This window comes from Pezoporus flaviventris, unplaced genomic scaffold (genome assembly GCF_033815535.1).
Source record: "Pezoporus flaviventris isolate CSIRO_AGI_PZ_B2104156 unplaced genomic scaffold, CSIRO_AGI_Pfla_v1 ptg000002l, whole genome shotgun sequence".
In the NCBI taxonomy this organism is placed as follows: domain Eukaryota; kingdom Metazoa; phylum Chordata; class Aves; order Psittaciformes; family Psittacidae; genus Pezoporus; species Pezoporus flaviventris.
This window is the reverse complement of record NW_026892550.1, coordinates 22,642,762-22,666,408: the sequence shown is the minus strand read 5'-3', so window position 1 is coordinate 22,666,408 and position 23,647 is coordinate 22,642,762. Positions and strand designations below refer to the sequence as shown.

The 23,647-nt window shown below is 39.1% G+C and overlaps 2 protein-coding genes across 7 annotated transcripts in view; one reads left to right on the top strand and one right to left on the bottom strand.

Moving 5' to 3' along the window:
* Positions 1 to 15,440, top strand: part of ATP8A1 (ATPase phospholipid transporting 8A1) — a 114,127-nt gene extending 98,687 nt beyond the window's left edge. For all 6 annotated transcript variants that reach the window (XM_061471686.1, XM_061471703.1, XM_061471696.1 and 3 more), the window contains 4 exons: positions 3,078 to 3,166; positions 3,568 to 3,660; positions 10,543 to 10,634; positions 11,027 to 15,440. In XM_061471686.1, the coding sequence (XP_061327670.1) occupies positions 3,078 to 3,166; positions 3,568 to 3,660; positions 10,543 to 10,634; positions 11,027 to 11,124 (372 nt within the window). In that variant the 3' untranslated portion in view covers positions 11,125 to 15,440. The remainder of the gene's footprint in view (positions 1 to 3,077; positions 3,167 to 3,567; positions 3,661 to 10,542; positions 10,635 to 11,026) is intronic.
* Positions 15,441 to 20,801: 5,361 nt separating this feature from the next.
* On the bottom strand, positions 20,802 to 23,210 carry SHISA3 (shisa family member 3). The gene is made up of 2 exons (XM_061444821.1): positions 22,913 to 23,210; positions 20,802 to 22,074 (listed from the first exon to the last, which is right to left on the bottom strand). Exons 1-2 carry the CDS (start codon positions 23,208 to 23,210, stop codon positions 21,623 to 21,625), a joined length of 750 nt encoding a protein of 249 aa, XP_061300805.1. The 3' UTR covers positions 20,802 to 21,622.
* Between the last annotated feature and the right edge of the window lie 437 nt (positions 23,211 to 23,647).

Here is a 23,647-nt window from a genome sequence, read left to right as displayed (position 1 = left end):
ATGCAACATTATGTATGTATGCAACATACCTGCATGTATGAAGGCGAACACATGCAGGTAACTGAAACCAGTGGTGTTGTCTCTGTAGGTTGTTGAGAAGAGAAGCTCTTGCTCGTTTGATAGTGTTGAGGAGGTATTACTTGAATGGCCCTGTAGTTTATAGGGAGAGGATACATACCCTGATGATATTAAACCAAAGTGTTACGATAGTGTTTTCATAAGCTTTTCTGCAGCAAGAGTTTTAGTGTTCTTTTCATCTTTCTCTCTTCTAGAAGGCTTTTTAAAATCTGAGCTGGCTGTTCTGGCAGACCATTTCATAATGAAAAAGGGGATATTCTCTGTTCATTTTGGCATGTAATTTCCTAACAGTACGTCTTCGTCAGTGCATTAAAAATGTTTTACGGCCAATATTTCTAATCTGCCACTAAGCAATGAAAGGGAGTATTTCTCAGAATTTATTTCATTTTAATAAGAATTTATACAAAAATCTGTGCATTGCACTGAATAAACTATGTTAATTCATTTTAGAAAGTCCTAATAGTAAGCATGAGCTACACATACAACAAATTACTTATTCTCCGTGCAGGATTTGTAAGTCCTACAATAAACTAGGCTTCCCAGCTCTCATTTTGGATTACTTCTGAATTCCCCTGGGAGCCACTTTTGTGGCAGATTCCATTTGGTTTCACAAGGCCTAAAGGGGGAAAACTTGGCATAGACCACAAATCTCTCACATTAGGAACAATTTGTAAACCACGAACAGAGGCAGCCAGAGTCCGTCCCCAGAACAGCCTGCTCCTGTTAGTGCCATTGTCTGAAAAGGATTGGTTTGCCATTTCCCAAATGACCTGCCTATGTGTAGAGAGATGTGAAAAGTTAGAGACAAAAATGTTTTCTACAGAGTGAGGGGGGAGCTTTCTTGTACAGAAAGGAAGGAAATACCTCTGTGGGATTTTATTTTTTCCCTTCTTCATCCAAAAAATACAAAGAGGCCCTCTGTCTTTAATGCGAATGTCAGCTTTAAATCTTTTAGGTTTGGATTAACTCTGTAAAGGAAAAAAAAAAATCTGACAGGCTTTCAAATATGACGCAGAAAAACTTTTTTCTTTTTTTTTTTTTCTCTCAATTCATGTTGTTCATTTGTAAAGCCAAAGGCTGGATGGACTGAATAGTAGGCGCCAGTTGTTCCTCCATTCATAGTTAGCATTACAATAGTCAGAATTAACATCCTAAGACCTACATTATCACTTTTGCTGTTTCACCAGCAAACATTTAATACAGGGTGGCTAAGGCAAGGACAGCTCTTTGCTATGTCCTTACAAATTAAAAAAAAATGTTGTTAATAATAGGAAGCTAAAGTCATAATTACTTCAAGTTGTATTTTGTGCTTGTTTATAGGAAACTTGGTCTCTCTGATTGCTACGTAATTATAAAACGTCTTGCAAAATGTAGTTGCAGTAGACATTTCCTATTAGTTGCGGTTTAAAGAAATTACTATTTCATCAAATATGTCAAGTCATGTTTTGCTTATAAAGTGACTGTGCTAATGCATTTTCTCCACTTACTGATACAAAATTTTCTTTTTTTTTTTAACTCTGTTGAAAATATGAATTGTTTTATTTTGAACCTGGCGCTGCTCAGTGTTTACACCTTTGCTGACAGCTGTTGGCAGAAATAATTACCAGAATTTCAGGGAATAGCTATGTCCTTTTAACGTAGTTATGGAAAGTTTCTTGAATTTTCAGTTGAAATACATTCTTATGCTTTCCAAAGAATCCGTGCCAGTAAGAATTTGGATACAAAAATAAGGTAAACAGAACATTTTATGTGATTCATAAGAGAATGAGATTTTTTTTTTTCTGAAAATAGTTCACTTTTGGTTTTATGCATTGACATGGCACGTATAATTCTAAAATGTTCATGTATGCGCATTCAGAAATTAGACTCAGGTGCTGAAGCTACCTGCAGTTTTCTTCTAATTAATATTAGGAAAATGTCAACTTATTTATTTTAGTTGCATACTGAGGTTTAACCTTTGAAAGGAATTAGTCTCCAAGTAATGAAGCAAAGGATTTGAAAGAGTATTGTTGTGTAGCAATCTTATATTCAGCATCTGTGCAATCTAATTACATTATAGGGATATTTTTGATACTGACTGCAAAACAATCTTCAGTAATATACTTCATTATGTATTTATCATACTCCTTGCATCCATAATATTGTTGTTGTAGATACTTGGGCATGAATTATAAGGGTAGAATAAAGGTGGTTTTGGTTGTTTTTTGTTCCTATGATGTCAGTACATTATGTTTGTTTTGGGTTTTTACTGTGTTTTAGTTTTCGGTATGCTTACAGACCAAGTTATGAACAGCAGAAATATACATCCTATATATAGTTATATATTGTAAAGTGGTGTATAAAAAGGCCAACACACAGCTAAAAACAGTGATCTGGTTTGTAAATATTTCACCATGCATTAATGTGTTAAACCTTCATTAAGCAATATGTTGCATACTTCCATAATTTGTAGTTTTCTTGGTTCTTATTTTTTTAAGCAGTTTCTTGGAGACTTTGGCAGTGTGGGAACTGCAGTACAATGAGTGATCAGAGTTATATTGCAAAATTATTGTTAACAGTGTTTGATACCCATATCAAGGGTTCTCAGAAATCTGTTAGGGTTGATTGCAAATAAGAAATTGTGCTCATAATGTATTGACGGAGATTGGGGAAGGAGGGAATTTCAATAAATCTGGTTTTAATGGAAACATCTACAGTCAGCACAGTGGTGTAGAGCAGGGTTGTGGAGGGATAGATTCCCCCCCCCCCCCCCCAAAGAGCTAAGTGGTGTGGTCTTTCTACCAGCTTCTTAACATGAATTAGTACTTACTATCTACTGGATTTCTGTAGTGACTTGGGATTTTAGAAAGGAGTTCAAGTTTTATTTCACATTAGAGAGTCTAGAATGTTTCCTTTAAATTTGTTTTTTTGATACTCTCAACCAAGTAATTTAGATTTCTAGGGGTTTTTTCCCAGTTCTTGTAATGACATTGTTACATTTTGTGCTTTATTCCCTCCAGGCAGCTATGATGTTCAGCTCTGGAGTGTTTTGGATGGGACTTCTGTGTATTCCTCTGACAGCTTTACTTCTTGATGTAGTGTACAAAGTGTGAGTACAGAAATGCTGAGGTTTGCGGGATAAAGTACTGACTTTTAAATATTTGTTCTAATTACTAGCATAAGAAAAACAAATTAAGATCAGCTCTGGTTATCATAAAAAAATATTTTTCACCTTGTTTATTTTTGACAAACTTTTTTACAAGCATTAGTGGTATTTTAAATGTTTCAGTAATTTAATGTCTTTTATTAAATATTTGTTGCTTCTAATTTGCCAGAACAGCTGGTAAAATACGTTACTTAGACCTGCTTTGTATTTCTTCTTGTAAAGTTTAATTTTGAGTCATCTGGGAAAAATGAATTTGTAAATTGAATGTTTATGTAAGTATGAAAACAATCTGTTCTTTTACTTTCAAGAAGAGTAAATCTGGCAGTATTTTGTATTACTTACAGAGTAAAGAGAGCTACTTTTAAGACACTGGTAGATGAAGTTCAGGAGCTGGAAGCGAAGTCTGAGGATCCTGGGGCAGTTGTGCATGGCAAGAGGTACTGTAAAAATCTGTGGATCATTCTCTTCTTTAAGAAAAAAAAAAATCTAAATATTTTCAGCCTTATGCATATATCAGAGACAAAAGGCAAAAGGTTATTTTTCAAAAGCCATACAAACAAAAAGCATTTGTAAGAGGTTTCAGGTCTACTGAGCCCATATGTTTTTTCATATGCTTAGATATAAGTTTTTACCAAAGGCTTTAAGTGATGTGTTTCATTGTAGCTGACTGATATATTTCTAAGTAACTTGAGACAGCTTTTAATTGAGTCACTTTAGACTGTGTTAACAAAGTCACAGTGAGTTTAAACCTACATCATTCACTAGTATAGTTATAAATTTGGCCTAAGCACAATTAAAAAAAATACATATACACACACATTTAAGACCTGGTTGGTAAATAAGGGCAAACAGCAAAATCTGTCTAGGATTTGCTGAAATTTAATATAACAAGCTGGCTTTTAATCTAATGCCAGTCCAGAGCAAACAAATTTGACTAATCTATATGAGGTAAGAAATAATTGTAACTGAAGATTCCACAAGAATTCCCTTATTACATCCTCTTCCATGGGTTAGGCAAGTAATCTGAAAAGGGAGAAGGTAAATTTGAGCAATCGGACATTCTTATATGTGTAAACTCAGCCTGAAGGTGTGCACTCACTAAAATACTTCAGATTTTTTGACCCCAACTGAATCTATAGCAAGCACTTGCTGGATGGGATTATGAGATATGAAAGTCTCCCTTTTCCCCCCACTTCCAATTCATTCATGCCATTTGGCTGAGATAGGGCTTTCCTTCCTTGTCTTCATTTTCCTGAGTTTTGTGAAGTCTAAAAAAAGCCAAAACTTGATACTTGATTTTCACATTCTTTCTTTCCTTTGGATTGCTGTTCTTTTAGTATCTTCATGGCAAACGACTTAGCTAAGAAGGCTTTTTTCCTTCCAAGCTACGCATGAAAAGAGCCCAGGAGAAAAAAAAAAAAAAAAAAAAAAAAAAAAACAACCAAAAAAAAACCAGACACTTCTTTTATTTTAGGCTCAATTTTCAGGAAGTACCTTCTGTTCATAAAGATACTTAAGTTTCCTTTCTCCTTCAGTCTTACTGAATCCCTGAATCCCTCCTTCATCAGCTTACTAGGATTTGCCAGGCTGAAACCAAATTATATTGGATACCACCATTTCTAATGGGTGGAATATTCAGCTTGTGTTTGCTCCTACTTTTCCTTTCTTTTCCTAGCAGTTATTGTCACGAAAACATTTAGTCTGTGGTGGCATTCTAGTACCGTCCCTGGTACCACAGACAAATATGAGAGGCGGTACCATGAGGCCTGATAGCTCATCCCACCACCTATGGAACACTTAGTCTAGTGTGGTGGTATACATATATCCTGGGTTCAGCAGTAGCAGTCATTTTTCTCCTTCTTAGTAGCTGGTGCAGTGCCATGTTTTTGATTTTCAGCCTGGGAACAGTGCTGATAACACCGACATTTTTAGTTGTTGCTCAGTAATTCTTACTCTGACCAAGGACTTTCTGAGTCTCAGGCTCTGCCAGAGAGTAGGGGAAGCCAGGAGGAAGCAGAGACAGGACAGCTGACACAAACTAGCCAGAGGAGTATTCCATACCACAGCACATTATGCCCACTTTATAAACTGGGGGCAGTTACCCGGAAGGCCTAGATCACTGCTCAGGTCAGGCTGGGTATTGGTTGGCGGGTGATGAGAGGTTGTATTCTCTTGCCTTGTTATTTCCCTTATCATTATTACTATTGGTGGTAGCAGCAGTGGTTTGTGTTATACCTTAGTTACTGGACTGTTCTTATCTCAACCCATGGGAATTACGTTCTTTTGATTCTCCTCCCCATCCCTCCAGGAGCAGGGGGAGGAAGGGGGCAAGTGAGCGAGCAGCTGCGTGGTTCTGGGTTGCCGGCTGGGCTTAAACCACAACAACATAGGAGCACTTAACTGCATAGTGTCTCCTATGAGGCTCTGTATGCTATCTTTGTAGCAGCAGCTTCAGATAGCAAGTACTGCAAAATCCCCTAGTTGATGACAGTTCCTGCACTGAGCATCCTTTTCCTTCATTGCTGCAAGATCCAACTAGTGCTTGGAAGAATAAGTACTCTTACCTTTAAAGGTGATCTAAATTGATGGTTATGGATGCCTCTCTCCAGTGGCAGTGCTTATTCAGGCAGCTTCAGGGCAAGATCTTCCTCTAAATTAACCAAGCTACATGTCAATGTGGTGAGCTTTGAGCCAGAAGCAATATGTGCTGTTTGCTCTTTTGCAAAGAGCAAAGTAATAAAAGAATGAATTCCAGAAAAGAAAGCAGGTATTAGTACTAGACAGTGCTAAAAGGGGAACATCTTGTGGATGCAGAAGAAAGTAAGGAAACCTAGGGTTTTAGTGTTCCATACTTGCATTCCTGAGACTGCTGTATTCCCAAATTTAGCTACTTTTACTTCAGTTGTCTAGGCAGTATGCTCTTCCTTCATCCTGCAGAATGTCTTCCAAATCCCTTCTTATTTAGGCAAGATGAACTTGGGGGTTTCACCGCTAATTTTATAATTATCTTTTTATCCCACAATTAAGTAGTTAAGAGAGCTTCACGAAGGTTGTTTAGATACCTGATAGAATGTCTTTTCTTAGGTCCATTCCTTCTCCATGGAGTTATTAGACCTGTATTCTTTGAAGTATACAAGCATCCACCTAGCATGAAAATCAATGGATGTTAGACATCTTAATATCTCTTAAGCATTTATTCCCTCTATTATTTTTTAAAAATTACATCTTGAATTCGGGTAATGGAGCCAATACTTCACCCTTTATGGAGAAAGTATTCTTATTAAAGAACTGCTATGATGAACTGACTTGCATCTTCAGAAATATGATTGAACTATTAGGAATATTTTTGAGTCTCATAAGTTGCAGAAAGGGATTTTGAAGGGGATTTAAAATTGTTACCATTGAAGGCTCAGGAAAAGCATTCCTATTGTATCTTGCTGTTTCAGCGAACGTAAGGATGTGCAATCAGATTTTTCCCCAAAACTCTCCAAAAATATCAAGGCCATGTTGGACGGGGCTTTGAGCAACCTGGTCTAGTGGAAGGTGTTCCTTCCTGTGGTAGGGGGTTGGAACTAGGTGATCTTTAAGGTCCCTTCCAACCCAAACCATTCTGTGATTCTATGAAAATACTTTATTCTGTTATTCTATAGGCAACACATTGAAATTGTTTTTATCACATATATTTGTCAGTTAACTAGAAATACATCTTGATCAAGAAGGTGAAAATTTTGCATGGTCGCTTTTCCAACAGAAAAATTAACTTTCATGTTGGAACACTATTGACTTCAGGGTGCTTTGATAGCATAAACAGTAGAGTCCTAGAACGGTTAGGGTTGGAAAGGGCCTTAAGATCATCTAGTTCCAACCCCCCTGCCATGGGCAGGGACACCTCACACTAAACCATCTCACCCAAGGCTTCATTCAACCTGGTCTTGAACAGTGCCAGGGACGGAGCATTCACAACCTCCCTTGGCAACCCATTCCAGTGCCTCACCACCCTAACAGGAAAGGATTTCCTCCTTATATCTAAACTGAACTTCCCCTATTTAAGTTTGAACCCATTAGTCTTATCCTATCACTACAGTCCCCGATGAAGGGACACAGTACTCCCAAGTGGGGTCTCACAAGAGCAGAGTAGAAGGGCAGAGTCACTTCCTTCAACCTGCTGGTCACACTTCTTTTGATGCAGCGATTAGAATAGCTTCAGTGGATTAAAAAATTTATTCCACAAAAAGTATTAATTCTGCCATTACAGTGTTTGTGGTTGGTATGCCAAAAGGCCATTTCTACTTGAAATTACTAAGGTGAAAGGATACTTTTTGTATATAAATCATTGTTCAAAAACAGTTTTTCTGATATCATGTGTATAATGCTTAAATTGAGATAACACTATTAATAGTACAAAAATATTTTTACTGAATTGAATACTGCATAGACTAACAGTAACATAAATAACAGCCCAGACTTGTGGAAACATCTTTAGATATATATATACTGCAAATGCTGCTTCATATAATTACTGTTTTTCATTCAGTGCCCTTGGAATTTATTTTTAGACCATCTAAGTGGTTGGTCAAGAATATATCAAGTAGTAAAAATGTTTTCTATAAATGCCATTAAATACCCGTAATTGTATACATTTCATCTTCAAAAATATTTAATATTCTGCTTGTCCATAAGGTACACATAATAAGCATAGGCATTTAGTAAGGCATAAGCATAGGTATTATGATTTATCATTGGTTAATTATGAAACCATGTTTTCTTGGCTTTGCATTTGTTTTTTTTAAATATGCTTTTGAATGGCAACAGGGTGATTCATAATAAAGAATCTGCACTATTTCAAGTATAGAAGTAGAGCAGAATTTGATACCTGAATAGCTGGAAGCATTTTTCTTTCCCCAAATGTATTTCCTTCTTTATTTGTATTTTCTGTACCAGCAATCAGATCTACACAGTGGAAACTTCGTTTCATTAAACATAAACTAAGAAACGTGCATACTTCATGTTCTCGTAAAACTTAAGGCACTTAAAACAATCTGAACATTTCATTCTGGCATCAAGCAAAGAATAATGATGGTACCAAAAATTCTAGAATATGCCTGCTATATTTTTAGTAAAATGGGGCTTTGGTAGAAAGCACCTGTCAAAAACAAAAATTTCATAGAAATTAGCTGATGTCAACTCACATTAAGAAGGATTTCTCTCATGTGTTGCAAAGCAGATACAGCTGATAACTGTATCTAGGTATTCACATGGTCTTCCACCTCTTTCCCATCTTACATGAAGATATTTATTCACTCTCTGTATCCATGTGGTTTAAACCTCAGTCCATAATTTTTTATTAATCTTGTCACTTTAATAGTTTGTAGTTCTGAACTAAAAGACAAGGCTTCTGTGCAGCCTAGAGGAGCAATTGGTGGGCAGGGAGAGTGGGCAAGAGTAATCCCAAAGAGCTAGCTTATAAAAACACTGAGACAAAGATCTGTCTCCGTACTCCAACCTCTCCAGTCAGCAGATGCCAACAGCTTTCCTGGAATTGATATCTAATTTTTTTTTGGTTGGTTGGTTGGTTGTTTTTTTTGTTGTGTTTCCTGGGTTTTGTTTGTTTCCTTCTTTTTTTGTGGGGGGGGTGTTTTTGTGGTTTTGGTTTTGTTGTTTTGTTTTTTTTTTAGCAAGGAAGCCTCATTCCATCTTTCAGTTCAAACCATGGCCACAGGAGCACTTTCCCTGCCTATCCCATTACCCTGTAGATTTTGGAGTTAGCATTCCTCTATGGGTGTAGGTTTATTTCTCTCTTCCAGCTTTGAAGAGCCAAGCTTTCACCTTCTGGTATATGTTTTCACCACCAGACGAGGGGAACAGAAAGGGGAGGTAGTGACTTGTTAGTCTCTGCAGTTTAACACAGTCGTTCAACTTCTTACATATGAAATATATACTTACTGAAGAAAGAATGAGCCTTTCTAATGTAATGGTTTGAATGCTAATCTAGTAAGGGAACCAATCTAGCCATTCTTTGCACCACTTTGTCTGGTCAGTAGCCTGGGAAGGAAGGTCTGCAGATCTAATTAACAGTAATATTAAAAAGTAATTTGACTGATCAGAGCTTAGTAGGTATATGAAGTCCGTTTTACCTACTACGCCCTTACACAAGCAACAACTTCAGTAATCTAGCAAAACTAGCAAAGTCAAATCACTATATACTCAGAATAAACATAAAATACTTTTTTTTTTTTTTTTTTTCCAAGTGAAGTAATTTTTAGACCAGTTCGCATGGGAAGCGGCTGGATTTTTCAGCTTTGAAAACGTTTAAGTGAGAGGTTAGTATTTCTCTGAGAAACAAGCTCTAATTCACAGTGAATATCAAATCTAAAAGAAGAAATTATTGGGTTCATGTGAGTCTTTTTTAATATAGTCCCTTGTACATCTTTAATATGTTATCAAAATTGTCAGATTTTGAAAGCTTTCTGAGCTGTGGCTAGTCTGTTATTTATTTAGTAATGTAAATCCTATTTGACAGAACTTTACATGTAAGAAAGGTGGATGAAAAGGAAACCTAGTAACTTCACCACTCCATTCACAACAGTTTGCAGCATTCAGCTGATGCTTGAGTCTTGGTTTAAAAACTGTTTAATACTCTTTAATACTCTGTTTTCTACTTGGATCACATTAGAGCGCAGTAAATATGTACTACAACAGACTCAGTATTGCTGAGAAGGAGGGAGATAGGCTGAAGTGACCAACCTCTAGTTGGTAGTATGAAATCCAGAAAAACACCTTCAGAGGTTTCATGGGGAATATACCTTGATAAAACACTTTTCATGGAAGTCATATGTTTCTGTATACACAGCTGATGGCCACAGATGTCACTTTACCTTCATCTCTTTTGCCCTCCCTTTAGGGTACTATAAAAGCACTTTCTTCTGTAAGACAAAGACAGACTTGTAATACAGCCTGGCACTAATCAGACCATGCTATGTCAAGGAGGCCAGTGCCTTCCGTTTATACTTCATGTTTCTAAAGGAGTCACTCTCAAATGTTTACAATATTATTCATTAATTTGCATTGTCAGTGCACAAGTGCTTCAAACACATGTTTTGCCCCTGCTGTGAAGAGTGAAAACTTTACCAGGGATCTGGACTTCAGAATCTGCCTTCACACACACTTGTAATCACATTCTTAATAATTAGTTCAGGCACAATTAAACAAGAAAAAGGATAATGGACACTTTTAATAATTGATGGCTTGGCTTCGCAGACTCCACAACAGAGGGATACTGTAATTAATAAGTATTTTTCATACCTTCACTTTCTTTCTAGCTTAAGTGAAAGAGCCCAGCTACTGAAGAATGTTTTTAAGAAGAACCATGTGAACTTGTATCGCTCTGACTCTCTGCAGCAAAACTTGCTTCGTAAGTTAATTAATAAATAAAAGTTTAAATAAAGCTTTAATAAGTAAATTAAAAATCAAATAGAAGTTAATATCCTCATTAATACTATAGAAGTGAAACTTTACCTATCACAATTTTTTTATAGTAAAGATGCAGTATCCTAAACCCAGTAGACCATGTTCTTTGCCTGTTTGTAGATTTCTCATTATTCCTAAGATACTGTATGCACAGAGTTCTTTCTGCTGTTCTGTACGTGAAAAAATACGTAAGAAATGTCATGGGTTTTCCAGCTACTAAGTGCTGAAAAGAGGTTTATTCTCTTTTTTTGACCTTTATTAAGAGCTTTTTATTAAAGCTTCAATAAAAACTCAGATCAACACTTAATTGGTTCCTATTTTGTTTTATATCTGCAGATGGCTATGCCTTCTCTCAAGATGAAAATGGAATAGTTTCCCAGTCTGAAGTAATACGAGCTTACGATACAACAAAACAAAGGCCTGAGGAATGGTGAAGAAACACAGCTCAGGATTTGGGTCTTAGTAGTTACTTTGTGAGACAGACTACTAGATCTTTGCTGGGAGCTGCAACTATGGCCCAGTTATCTGAGGTCTAAAGATCTATGATGGTCTTGTTCCATAAAGATTGGATTTGTGTACTCAGTAGACATAAGCACTGTGCAACTATACTGTAACACACCATCTCTAAATTTTTTAACAAGTATTTGCTTAGGCTTTGTAAACAGATTGGAATTTATCTTGTATCTTGCCAGCTTGCTTATTTTACAATGAAGTTGAATCAGTATTGGTCATAGAAGGCAATGGTCAGAATGCTAAACATACTTTACATTGATAGACCATTAGCATCTGTGAAGGTTTTTAAGTGTTAATATATTTAAATACAGTTGATAAAAAGCCTTTGATTTCAACAAGTGCTGAAAAAAAGTATATCAATGGTGTTAATTCACCTTCTTTAAGAAAGATTTTGGGTCAAGATGTTTATAGATGTTTGTGTCAAACTAACCTAAAAACGTTTGCCAAAGAAGTTCCATAAATTTTCTGTTGTTAGAAATAATTTGAAAGGAAATTAACTCCAGTCCTGATCTCAGAACTGCATGCTTGAGTCTCCACACTTGAGGAGAAAGATTTATACTACAGTGAGTCAAATTTGAGTGGCCTTTATGGCATTTACTTTCAAAACTGCAAGTCTTTGCACCTTCGGCCTTATAGAAGCTTTCCCCTTACTTTCATTTAATATTGCATATGTTGAAAATGGCTGCCACCTTGTAAAAGTGAGTACACATATTATTTTGTCCAATTTTTAAGAATTGCTCTGCCTTACTTCCCTTTAGCAAACTTTATTTTTGCAATGCTTAATTGTATCTGCTTATACTGTAGGTTCAAAAGAAAGTTTAGCTTATTTTAAAAAAAATAATTAAATTTTCAACATTTTTATACTAAGATTATTTGAAATGCATACATTGAAACAGAGAGCAAAGCATGCCCTTTGCTAGCCTGTGGTAAGTACTGTTTTATTTGCACTAAAGCCACTTCCTATAAACGTGTGAAATGCATTGCAGCAGACTCTTTACAACTGTCTGGTCATGCAGAATACCTGTATGCTCTCATCTTTAATTAAAAATGGAGAGGAAATGGCTATAGAAAGAGATGCACACCTGATTTTAGAAAAAAAAAAGAAGAAAAAAAGGGAGGTGTTAAATGAGAACATTGTGATAACTTTTTAAAGTAGTATTGGTATTTCTTAGCTTACTTCCCAGCAACCATCAGGTTTCAAACTAAGAAAAGCTACTTTAACTTCAGAATTCAGTTAAATCTTGTAGCTTTTTAGTCCATGTTTAATTCTAAGTTTAAAAGCCACCATAATCACATTTAAAATATTTTTTTCTATAGTAGCAGTTGGTTTTATTTTTTAATTGCATTTCTGTGCACTGCACAGAGATTTTCTCTCTTTTCTTTGAGTGGAGATGAACTAGATGGAAAAACAGAACAATGGCATCCCCAGTGATCTGTTAAATTAAGAATTTCCTCTTTCTCTCCAAATTACCTATTTTCAACTCAAAAGTAACAACTCATCCAATCCCATCTTTTCTCTGCCTTCCTTCACTAGTCATATACTTACTAAAGGTGACTTTATGTCCTTGCCTTTCATAAAACTGAACACTTAACATACAACTTTATTGCACTATCAGATTTTCTTGTGCTCTAAAAGAAACTTATAAATACGCGTGGAAAGCCCAACAAAAGGCACTGTATGGAAGTACATATTTAGGAAGGCGAATCAGTGGGAAGGCAGTCTGCATTTCATATGCATGTTATGCAATGTCTTCCTCCCAGTTTCCCGGAGTGATCTTTAAACAGAAGCTACAGGGACAAAAGGAACGTATCCCACTAGAAACAGTACTGCCAGTCAGTCATGCAGACAAGAACTGCCTTCAGAAAAGCGACTTCAGGCATAGATAAATAGGTGGATCAATATGGGAGGGCCAAATCACTTGACCTAACGGAAGAAAAAATTTGGGGGCATGCCCCTTTCCTGAAATGGGGATCCCTATTTTCTGTCATCCAAGGGACAATGACCAACTTCAAAACATTTCTGAAATTAACCATGACAGTGTTGCTCCTTTATAATCTTTCAATGTACTTAACTCATATAAAATGACTCAATCCAAATTTATTTTTATTACTGAATTTTTTTTCTATTCTAAATGGTTTACCAGCTGATTTTGCACAAAAGGACATGATGACTAAAATACATCGTAAAATATTTACAATGGGAAATGTAGATGGTCTCTTCTGAAATGGCATTCTGTCTCACTATTGTAATACAATTTGTGGAGAATAACACACAGTATATCCCCAGTTTACCTATGTAAAAAAGAAGGAAAGCAACTCAAACAGCTCTAAGATACTAAATTTCAGCTGTAATTTAAGTTTTCTAGGATAATTAAGGGTTTTTCTCCCATCTCTCTGCTTTTTCTGGTAATTAGTGGTTGGAAGATACCACTTGGAAATAGTAAAAAAGACAGTGTGGCAGTTCTGTTTTTTGATTGCTCATACAATTCCATTTTAAAATATAATTTTAGCTATGTGTGCCTATTTTTAAATCAGGTCAAGTATACAGTATGCACTTTATTTTCACGTTGAATACACAGTAATATAATCTATTACCATCCTGTTAGTACATCTTTGTTAAAATAAGGGGATTGTGCAGGTGTTTGTTTAAAGAAAAAACAGTTTAGGCAAAAATGTTCATAACAATGCCTCTGTTCTTATTGCCTGAACATTCAGATGTGTATTAAATACAGAAATCACATGGACTTTTCCATCTCTTTCTTGTGCACTGCATAATGATTACAAGTTAGTATTAAAAACGTCCAGCAAAAGGTTGAACCAGTGCCACTTAGAAATCGGGTATCTTATATAAATACTGTTGCTTGATTATTTTTAAGTATATACCTATATATATAAAGGAGTCCAAAAAGTAAGTAACAGGAAGCAAATTTTAGGAAACCTATTGGTAATTTGTATTTGGAATTTTTTCTTGCCATTTCCTAATTTTACACTTATTTTTGCAAAGCAGTTTCAACAGATTTATACTTAGTCATCATTCTATTTGTATAAAATAATAAATAAAATATTTTGAAACACTAAAAGATAGCTGAAGTTTCCTGTATGTCCACATGCATCCATAAAATTCACTGAGTTACGAAGATGCGTGTTAAGTGTCTTAAGACTTCTTTTGTTACATTTAAACCCATCTTGAATGATGAGTAATTTCAAGTATGTGTTAAATTTAAGGAGAAGTTTTTTTCCCTTTTTTCTTATGTATTGTGTAAAAGTATTTGTAGTTCTGATGGATTTATCATTCTGTCTGCATGAGGCAATATTTCTAAGTGTTCTGAGGCAGTGCATGGTGGTTGCTGTTCCTTGTTTTTTAATGCCTTCATTAAAAGTCTGCTCATAATATATCAAGAAGCTAGCGCTGTGTAAGCAAATGAGTTTGTCAGTTCAGCCTTCTTGGTAGATGTTTTCACTGGTAACAAAACTCAACAAATGAGTTTCTCCTTCTCCCCCTCTGCCCTCGCTCCCCCACTTTCCTCGCTGTTAACCAATAGATCTTTATTAAACAAAGGAATATTTTAGCATTCCAAACCTGGTTCCTGCTTATGCAAACCGTTACTCATATAGGCTTCAACTGGACTGTGAGTATAAGGACTACTCATCTAAGCAATGATGTGCCAAGTTGGGCGCTTTGGAGGGTTGATACTTTAACTTAAATGAAAGCATTTTCATGTAGTGATTTGTAATTGCAAAGCTGTGACCAGAACAAGTTTTTTTTAAAAATCATATTTTATGGTGTTTCTTTATTGTAGAATAGAAGCACTAAATGTATTAATATTGGGTTTTTTTACTTCAGCGTAATTTTCCATCAAGATTTTCAGTGTGTGGTATGTATAAACCGCTGCAGAAAGTGGTCAGCCTGTAATAGCAAAATTTGCATTCAAGGTAAAGTGAGGTTTTACAGCTCCACTAAGCCATTGCTGCTGAAACTGTTGTGGAAATTATGAAGCTGCATGAATGAAGACTTTTTGACTCGGTGTTTATGGTAGTTTCTCAGGTTTAGTTTTAATTGGATGTTAAATGCACTGTGTTTTTTAAATAGTTCTTCTCTTTTAGTAAAACGTTCAGGTCCATGCAGTGTTACATGTCATTTGGCATTTGGTGAATGTGCATGTTTTGAACTGCAAATTTTAAATGTTTTGTCTTTTAATTGTTAAAAAATGAATAAACTTTGCCATTAAATAAAGAAGCTTTGTTGAACTGATTTGTTGTAAATGGTAGCAATTACTTTAAAAGGAGAACATGTATGTCAGCGCTCTTATTTTAGAATTCTTTAAAATGGGATATATTAAATATAGCATTTCACAGATACCAACGAATTCTTATGTTAAGGTAAACTGAAAAATCAGAAAACGGTTTTAAGTTTTTGGTTGGGTTTTTTTTTAAACACCTACTTTGAGATGCCTTTTTCAGTTCTCATGTGAAGTCCAGAAAAAGTTAAAAAAAGAAAGGATGGGGTGAGGACATGAGTCTGCCATTCAGTGATTTCCAGCAGAGCCCTAACATACTGTGGTGGTGATAGCATATTTTAAAAGACAAGTATGCAGCACAACAATGATAGAGTGGAAATAAAGAAACTATCATTTCCTTTTCCAGATGGTAGTGATAAATATGCTATTCTTTGGCTATGATAATAGCAGGTAATTCTGTCCCGCAACGGTGCCCACCAAATGAATAAAACTTAATACAGAATCATAGAATAGTTAGGGTTGGAAAGGACCTTAAGATCAACAAGTTCCAACCTCCCTGCCATATACCCAAACCTAAGCTGAGTTTTGGTTGTAGATAGGTGACTGATTCTTTATATACACTAGACAATTAATTTATTTTCTAGATGTATTCTGTCAAGGCAGGTTCAGTAACAGATCCGTCTTTAATACTGTTAGTTTCCCGATACCCAATATTTAATGGTAGAGCTGCTTTACAGAGATTCCACCTCATGGTATGTCACTGTGTATATTACACTAGCAGTTACAAGGCCGTAGAAATTACTTGGGTTATAATCCAGTTTATAATGATCCAGGCTCCATTTCAAATCCTTTCCGTCTTATGGCAAACGTTATTTTTAAGCTAAATCATTTCACTAACCTGATGTACGCCACGACCCCTGAGTATGCACAAGATGGAGCGAATAAAAAAAAACACAACAGGGATTTCTTCATTTGCTATTGAATACAGCCTCAATGTAATTGTGAATCAAACACTGCTTATGTGATTATTGTGGTGCAGTAGAGGATGTGTGTGTGTGCGCGTCCCAAAAAATAGAAGCTCTGTTCAGAGTAGTTTAAGTCCACACAGCACATTACACCATGCAGAAAAACAGCACTGAAAATTGATTCCATCTCTTTGATGTCATGGTCAAGCTGTAACTGAATAGTAGTGACAAAATAATTTGGACATTTTCACTTTTTTATTGTTATTATTCCAGTGGGATTAGTATTGCAAACAATCCATAGAATCATAGAATAGTTAGAGTTGGAAAGGACCTTAAGACCATCCAGTTCCAACCCCCTGCCATGGGCAGGGACAACTCACACTAAACCATGTCACCCAAAGCTTTGTCCAATGTGGCCTTGAACACCACCAGGGATGGAGCATTCACAACTTCCCTGGGCAAACCATTCCAATGTCTCACCACCCTTGCAGAAAAGAACTTCCTTCTTATATCCAACCTAGATTTCCCCTGCTTAAGCTTTAATCCGTTACCCCTTGTCCTGTCACTACAGTCCCTAATGAAGAGTCCCTCCCCAGCATCCCTATAGGCCCCCTTCAGGTCTCCATGCAGCCTACTCTTCTCCAGGCTGACCAGCCCCAACTTTCTCAGCCTGTCTTCATATGGGAGGTGCTCCGGTCCCCTGATCATCCTCATGGCCCCCCCTCTGGACTTGTTCCAACAGCTCCATGACCTTTTTATGTTGAGGACACCAGAACTGCACACAATACTCCAAGTGAGGTCTCAAGAGCAGAGTAGAGGGGCAGGATCACCTCCTTCGACCTCCTGGTCATGCTCCTTTTGATGCAGCCCAGGATACGGTTGGCTTTCTGGGCTGCGAGCACACACTGAAGCTGGCTCATGTTCATTTTCTCATCAACCAGCACCCCCAAGTCCTTCTCCACAGGGCTGCTCTGAATCTCTTCTCTGCCCAACCTGTAGCTGTGCCTGGGATTGCTCCAACCCAGGTGTAGGACCTTGCACTTGTCATGGTTAAACTCCATCAGGTTGGCATCAGCCCACCTCACAATGTGTCAAGGTCCCTCTGGATGGCATTCCTTCCCTCCAGGGTATCAACCGAACCACACAGCTTGGTGTCATCGGCAAACTTGCTGAGGGTGCACTCAATCCCACTGTCCATGTCAGAGATAAAGATGTTAAACAAGACTGGTCCCACCGATCCCTGAGGGACGCCACTCATTACTGGTCTCCAGCCGGACATTGAGCCATTGACCACAATTCTTTGCATGCAGCCATCCAGCCAGTTCTTTATCCACCGAGTGGTCCATCCATCAAATTGATGTCTCTCCAATTTAGAGACAAGGATGTCGTGTGGGGCAGTGTCGAACGCTTTGCACAAGTCCAGGTAGATGACATCAACTGCTCTACCCCTGTCCATCAGTTCTGTAGCCCCCTCAGAGAAGGCCACCAAATTGGTCAGGCAGGATTTCCCCTTAGTGAAGCCATGCTGGCTGTCACCAAGCATCTTGCTGTTTTTCATGTGCCTTAGCATGCCTTCCAGGAGAATCTGCTCCAAGATTTTGCCAGGACCAGAGATGAGACTGACTGGTCTGTAATTCCCCCTGGTTTACATAGCCATGTACTGTACCGCTTACCAAAAAACCTGCAGGACATTCTTGCAAGTACATGTAATGTTTTTCCTAGAACTGAAGAGTTCTGATCCATTTCGAAGATAACACACTGAAGAAACCCACAGTGTAAAAACACAAACAGCTGATCTAATTCCTGTCACTGTTACTCTTTGCCCACAGAAGCCTTGAGTTTCATACATGCCATTACCATTTAATGGCAATCAAAGGATTTTGTGCGTAATGTGGGCAATTATAATAACCAGTTTAATGGGTGTGATTCTTTTTTCGTTTTAATTTATTGTAGATTGGTGTCACTCTAGCAAAAAGGGCATAATCTAACTCCAGTACTACAACAGAAACACTTAAACCTACTTTGTTAAAAAATAAACGTCAGTAAATCAAGTACTGTGTAAATGTTACTTCTGATGGCAAGCAACTGCTTTTAGTTCCAGCACATATCTAGCCCTTCAAACTGCTTCTTTAGTCACTAAAACTGTATCAGTGTTCTGTCTGCAAGTTTCACAAAAATTACTATTTCCTATAAATCATAGGAGCACCTAGTATCAACGGGTCCTTTTCACTAGGAAAGACGTTTAGCATTCTTAGCTGAATCCATCTGGGTTGGAAACTACTGGCACAGGCAACGAGCATTTTTGTTCACAAGCTTGTGGGCCACCTCCTCTCCTCTCCCTTCAGTTTCAGAGGTCACTGCCACTGTAGCTACATGAATATGAATATGTACATCTACAATATAGATTCTTCTTAATTTACAGAGTCTTCTATTTGCAAAATCCCCACCCCACTTGCTTCACAGGTAAACCTATACAGCTATTTTAACTATACCTGATCTTTCCCAGCCTCAGACCCCCATCTGCAGGATTTGTTGCACTCTGGCTATCAACCTGCAAAGTGCTTAGCCCTCTATAATCTTAAGAGACTTGCAGAAGTCTGATTCAATGAAATTGTTCCTGTGTGTCAAGTTCTTCAAGCATTTTATGAGGTCAAGCCCATTATGCAGCATCAGGGCAAGAAAGGAAGTAGCTCAGAGGGGTCTTCCCTGCTATGCTGAGTTTCACACTGCACAGCAAACTTCACAGCCCTGACTTAAGCTGAATGATCATTAAAATCTGTAAGACTGTACACAATTGTAGCAAAAAACTGTCCCTGTGTTAAAACACAAATAAATCGTCTGTAGAGCCCACTGAGACCATGACGATGAGGCAGCCTGGCCTGTTCAGCATACACAGCCAAATGTTAACTGGCAGTAACTGAGTCCAGCTCCTGACTTCACTGTGTACAACCTGTCTTTGAGGAGAATACAAAATTTCAGCTACCCAGCACCTGTGTCAGTGCCTCGATCGTTCATCACTCTTTAATCAAAAAGTACATAAAATTACACCTTCTTAGCTAAAAATGATCAGCAGGTCTCATGGAACACTTCCAAACAACAGCGCTGATATATGTTGCAGTATTAAATTATTTTTGCAGAAGTTACCTGATGAACATATTTGTTACCCATTCAAAATGTGCAGAGTCCTATGAAACATCACCAAAGGTGGGTAAACATTTAACCACCCCCTTCCTTGAAGATTGTTTCCCTAAAAAATTGCAAGAAAAAACACCTTTCAATTAACTTCCCAAATACTTGAAATACACTTTTTTACCAATACTTGAAAATACCCAATACTTGAAATATACTTTTTTGTATACACTTTTCAGATTTTTATAAAACGGGTACACTACTGTGTATCATGATTTTAGGCTGAAATTAACAATTACAGCATTCAAACTAAAGCCTATTGCCTAAAACATTATTGTATACAACTTGTCTTTCTGCTCAGAAATCACATTTCCAGTAGTAGTATCTGTTGAATTGTAAAATCAATTATGCAATATATTAAAATGGTTATTTCAAAATCATTTCTTTCACGATGCTAAGATACTGATTGCTCCATATCTGCTAAGAAAGAGCATTTATTCAACTCTTGAGGAAGATCCGATGAAGCTTTTCTAAAATACAAAGATACTGTAATTCAGGACAGAAGCGCTGTAATTTTAACATGCACCAATACACTGGTACTTGTGAAACAGCTCAGCTATAATGTACTGTAGATCTGCCCACAGGGAGTTTGGGGCTGATAAAATAAGAAAGTTCAGCCCGATACTTTAGATTCTGACACACAGAATGACTTTGTTTGTTCACAAAAGTAAGTGTACAGAGAAGCCCTTTAATGACTGCATTTTTTCTTGTGTACTTTCCATTTGCTGGCTGCATGTGTTTGGTTTAGATGCGTTTCCATTTGGCTTGTTGGTTTACTTGGGTGAAGGAATGTAGAAGGGCAAACAGAATTTATTCATAGGGCAGGATGTTTTAAATTAAAATACCCAACTAATCAGTGTAGGTTTTACCACATTTTTACTGCAGTTACATATAAGAGACACTAATTACTCTGTTAGTTTACTATGCAGTCAGAATTTTATATATTAAATCTGCACAACAGGTGCAATTAAGAATGTAAATCATTTACAAAAGAAAAAAATAACTATTTTTAACAGGAAAAAAAAACTAGTATAGTTATGACACCTAAGTGAAAATTTGCTCTTCAAGCACTGTACGGAGACATACAGATGACACAGCATTTCAACCACACAGTTTATTGATAACCTTGTGTGTGTGACTGCTAAATAATTAGTGTCGTCAATGCTGTAAATACATTATAATTTACAAGTTTGTCTTTACATTTTATACATAGAACTTTATGATCAGTTTCTCCAACTTACACACATTGCTGAGCAAAAAGCCAGCAATAAATACTGCCTTATGAGAAATGCTTTAACACAACACCCACCATTTTTAGGATTTCACGTGGAGAAGTTGTTAGTGATATCGCTGAATACCTTCTGCTTCTCTCAGACAATTATTTGGCTGCTTGGGACTGATTCATTTTCAACTAGCCTAATTAGTACTAGTTTTATCTATCATAGTTAAAGTTTACTAATACAAATATGCAGCGTATGTTCAAGTATATTAAGCATATTTTAAAAATCCTAAGCATTTTGATAGCTGTAATACAATTCTTCCTCTTACATTCACTGCTTATAGAAGTGGGAAGCAGTCAGCTGTTTTCAGGATCCCTGGTAAATACAAGTTCTCTCTTACTTCTCAGGCACCTTGCTGCATTATAGAACTAGTCTGATTATTATCAGTGGAATGCAGCCACCATTTGTTAACTAAGTTATTAGCATTCAGGGTTAAAATGTCATTTATAACACCATGAAATGAGTAACTGTACCCACCAAATGTTTTTTCTGCTTGTGACATTCTGTACAAATTAGACTGGACAGTCAGTTTTTAGAGCAACGGTTTGGAATATTCTACAATACATTTGTTAGTGTGATCCAAGTTTGGGAAATGAGATCCCAAATGAGACCTTGCACTTTTCAAGGGCAACTCACCCACAGGAACAGTTCTGACTTCCAAAGCCACCCATCATGTCAGTGTGACACCCAACAGCAGCAGTCCCTGCGCTTCCTTTGCAAGGCTGCACTATTCCTTCACAACTCCTTTCAGCTCTGACTGAAATCGGAGCAGCTCTTCCCAGCCAGAGCAGGCTCCGGCTGGAGAGCATACCCAAAGTACGGTGGCGACACCACAAATCCCGACGGCTGGGTCAGGTGCACTGTGTGGGCTGTCTGGAAGCAGCCAGATGTGTACGGCGGAGGTGGCGATGCCACAAGGCACCCTGGCTCTGCCCGCGGAAAGGAGAACCGGCGCACTGATCCGCCAGTTGAACTGGAACTTGTCGCAGTACTAGACTGCCTTGACGGTGTCCTGAAGCTCGTCGAGGACAGGATCATGGGAAGAGTCTCGGTCTGATAGCTCCTCAGAGAAAATCGTATCGGCTGTGATGACTGTTTAGGTCTTAAACATGTGCAACAATAAACCGCTACCAGAGAGCCTACGATAATGAAGGCAATAAATATCGATCCAACAATGAGGAATGGAATGTAGATTGGTTCTGAGAGAAGAAAGAATAAGAAAAGCCGTGCATATTAGCATACGGAAGTAACAGGTCTGCTGTGCAGATATAAAGTCCATAGTTTCACATATCTTTTCAGTCCCACTAACGCCCTGAGAAGCTGCTCAGAAAACAGAGCTTTCAACCATTACCAGTAGAACAATATCAAGGTTTAAACCCTGTACATACCACTCAAAATTTCTTTCTGTTGACAGTTTTAACAGTAACCAGTGGCAAAAGCTGTCTACACCATGCCCCGTTTGCTGGTTCTAGTTCAGCTTCACCCAAGAATCACACTCAACCTCCCCTCCCTCATCCCCCAAAACCACCGGGGCTGTTCAATGTTAACAGCTTGAACCTGCAAGCTAAACTCAAAATGCTGCAGATGCTGTTAAGTCGCTCCCACTCATAACGTGGAAAATAAGCACAGAATGTGCCACTTGGGAAAGTGTTCTGCGTGTGCGCTGCCGGATTTCTTTTCTATGAAAAAACGATGGATCCTTGCACGTTGGGGTCGCGCCTGCAGAGCACCGGAGGAGGGAGCCCAGCCGCACCTCCGGGAAAAGACGAAGTTAAACAGGCGCTGTTAAGTTTCCCAGTGCTAACTTAAAACACAAACGCGCCTTCCAATTAGCATAGATCCAGCTGCTGGTGGCGCTTCTCACCGCGAAGCCACCGCACCAGGAGCATCCCGGGGTGCTCTCACTGCTCCCAACCCCGAGCATCCGGCGCCTCCTCCCTGCGCGCACCTGGAGCCGCGCCCGCCTCCTGCCCACCCGCCGCGCCAGGCCGAGCCGAGCCGAGCCGGGCTCTGACAGCCCCGGGAACCGGCACTCACGGGCGGTCACTCCCGGGTCGGGGGGGTCCCGGTCGTTGGTGCAGCCGCCCTGCTCCAGGCGCGCCTCGGCGGCGGCGCAGCAGTACCGCAGCGCGCAGGAGCCGCAGCAGATGGTGGCGGCCGCCGTGTCGAAGCCCTCGGGGCACTGGAAGCCCTCGTGGTAGCCGCCCTGCGCGTCCACCCAGCCGTGGCAGTACTCGCCCCCGCCGGGCTGCCCGCCGCCGCCGCCGCCCAGCAGCCCCAGCAAGAGGCAGCGCAGCAGCAGCGCCCGCAGCAGCGCCCGCAGCCGCCCCGCCATCGCCCAGCAGCCGCCGCCGCCGCCCGCCCGCCCCGCCGGGGCAGGCAGGGGGCGGCCCCGGGAGCGGTGCGGGGCCTCATGCGCCGAGTCCGGCGGTGGGGGGCAGCTCCCCCTCCGGCCCCCCGCGGCCGCGCCCCCGCGGGGCCGCCCCGCCGCTCCCGCGCCCGCCTCACCTGCCGGCCCGTCTCACCGCCGTCCGCGCTCCACCGCCACAGGAGCTCCCGCTCGCCGGCGCCCCGCACGTCGCTGCCGCTCGCGCTCCGTACCTGTCGGTGGGACGGGGCAGAGCCCGGCCGGAGCGGCGACTGCGGACGGATCAGCGTTTGCATTCCTGGGGTTGCTTCCTCTCGGCAGCTTGGGCGCTGCAAGCGGGAGGAGCCGGCATGCGGGCACACCTGAATGTGCCCCTTGCCCTGAGCCCCGGAGCAGAAGGGTTT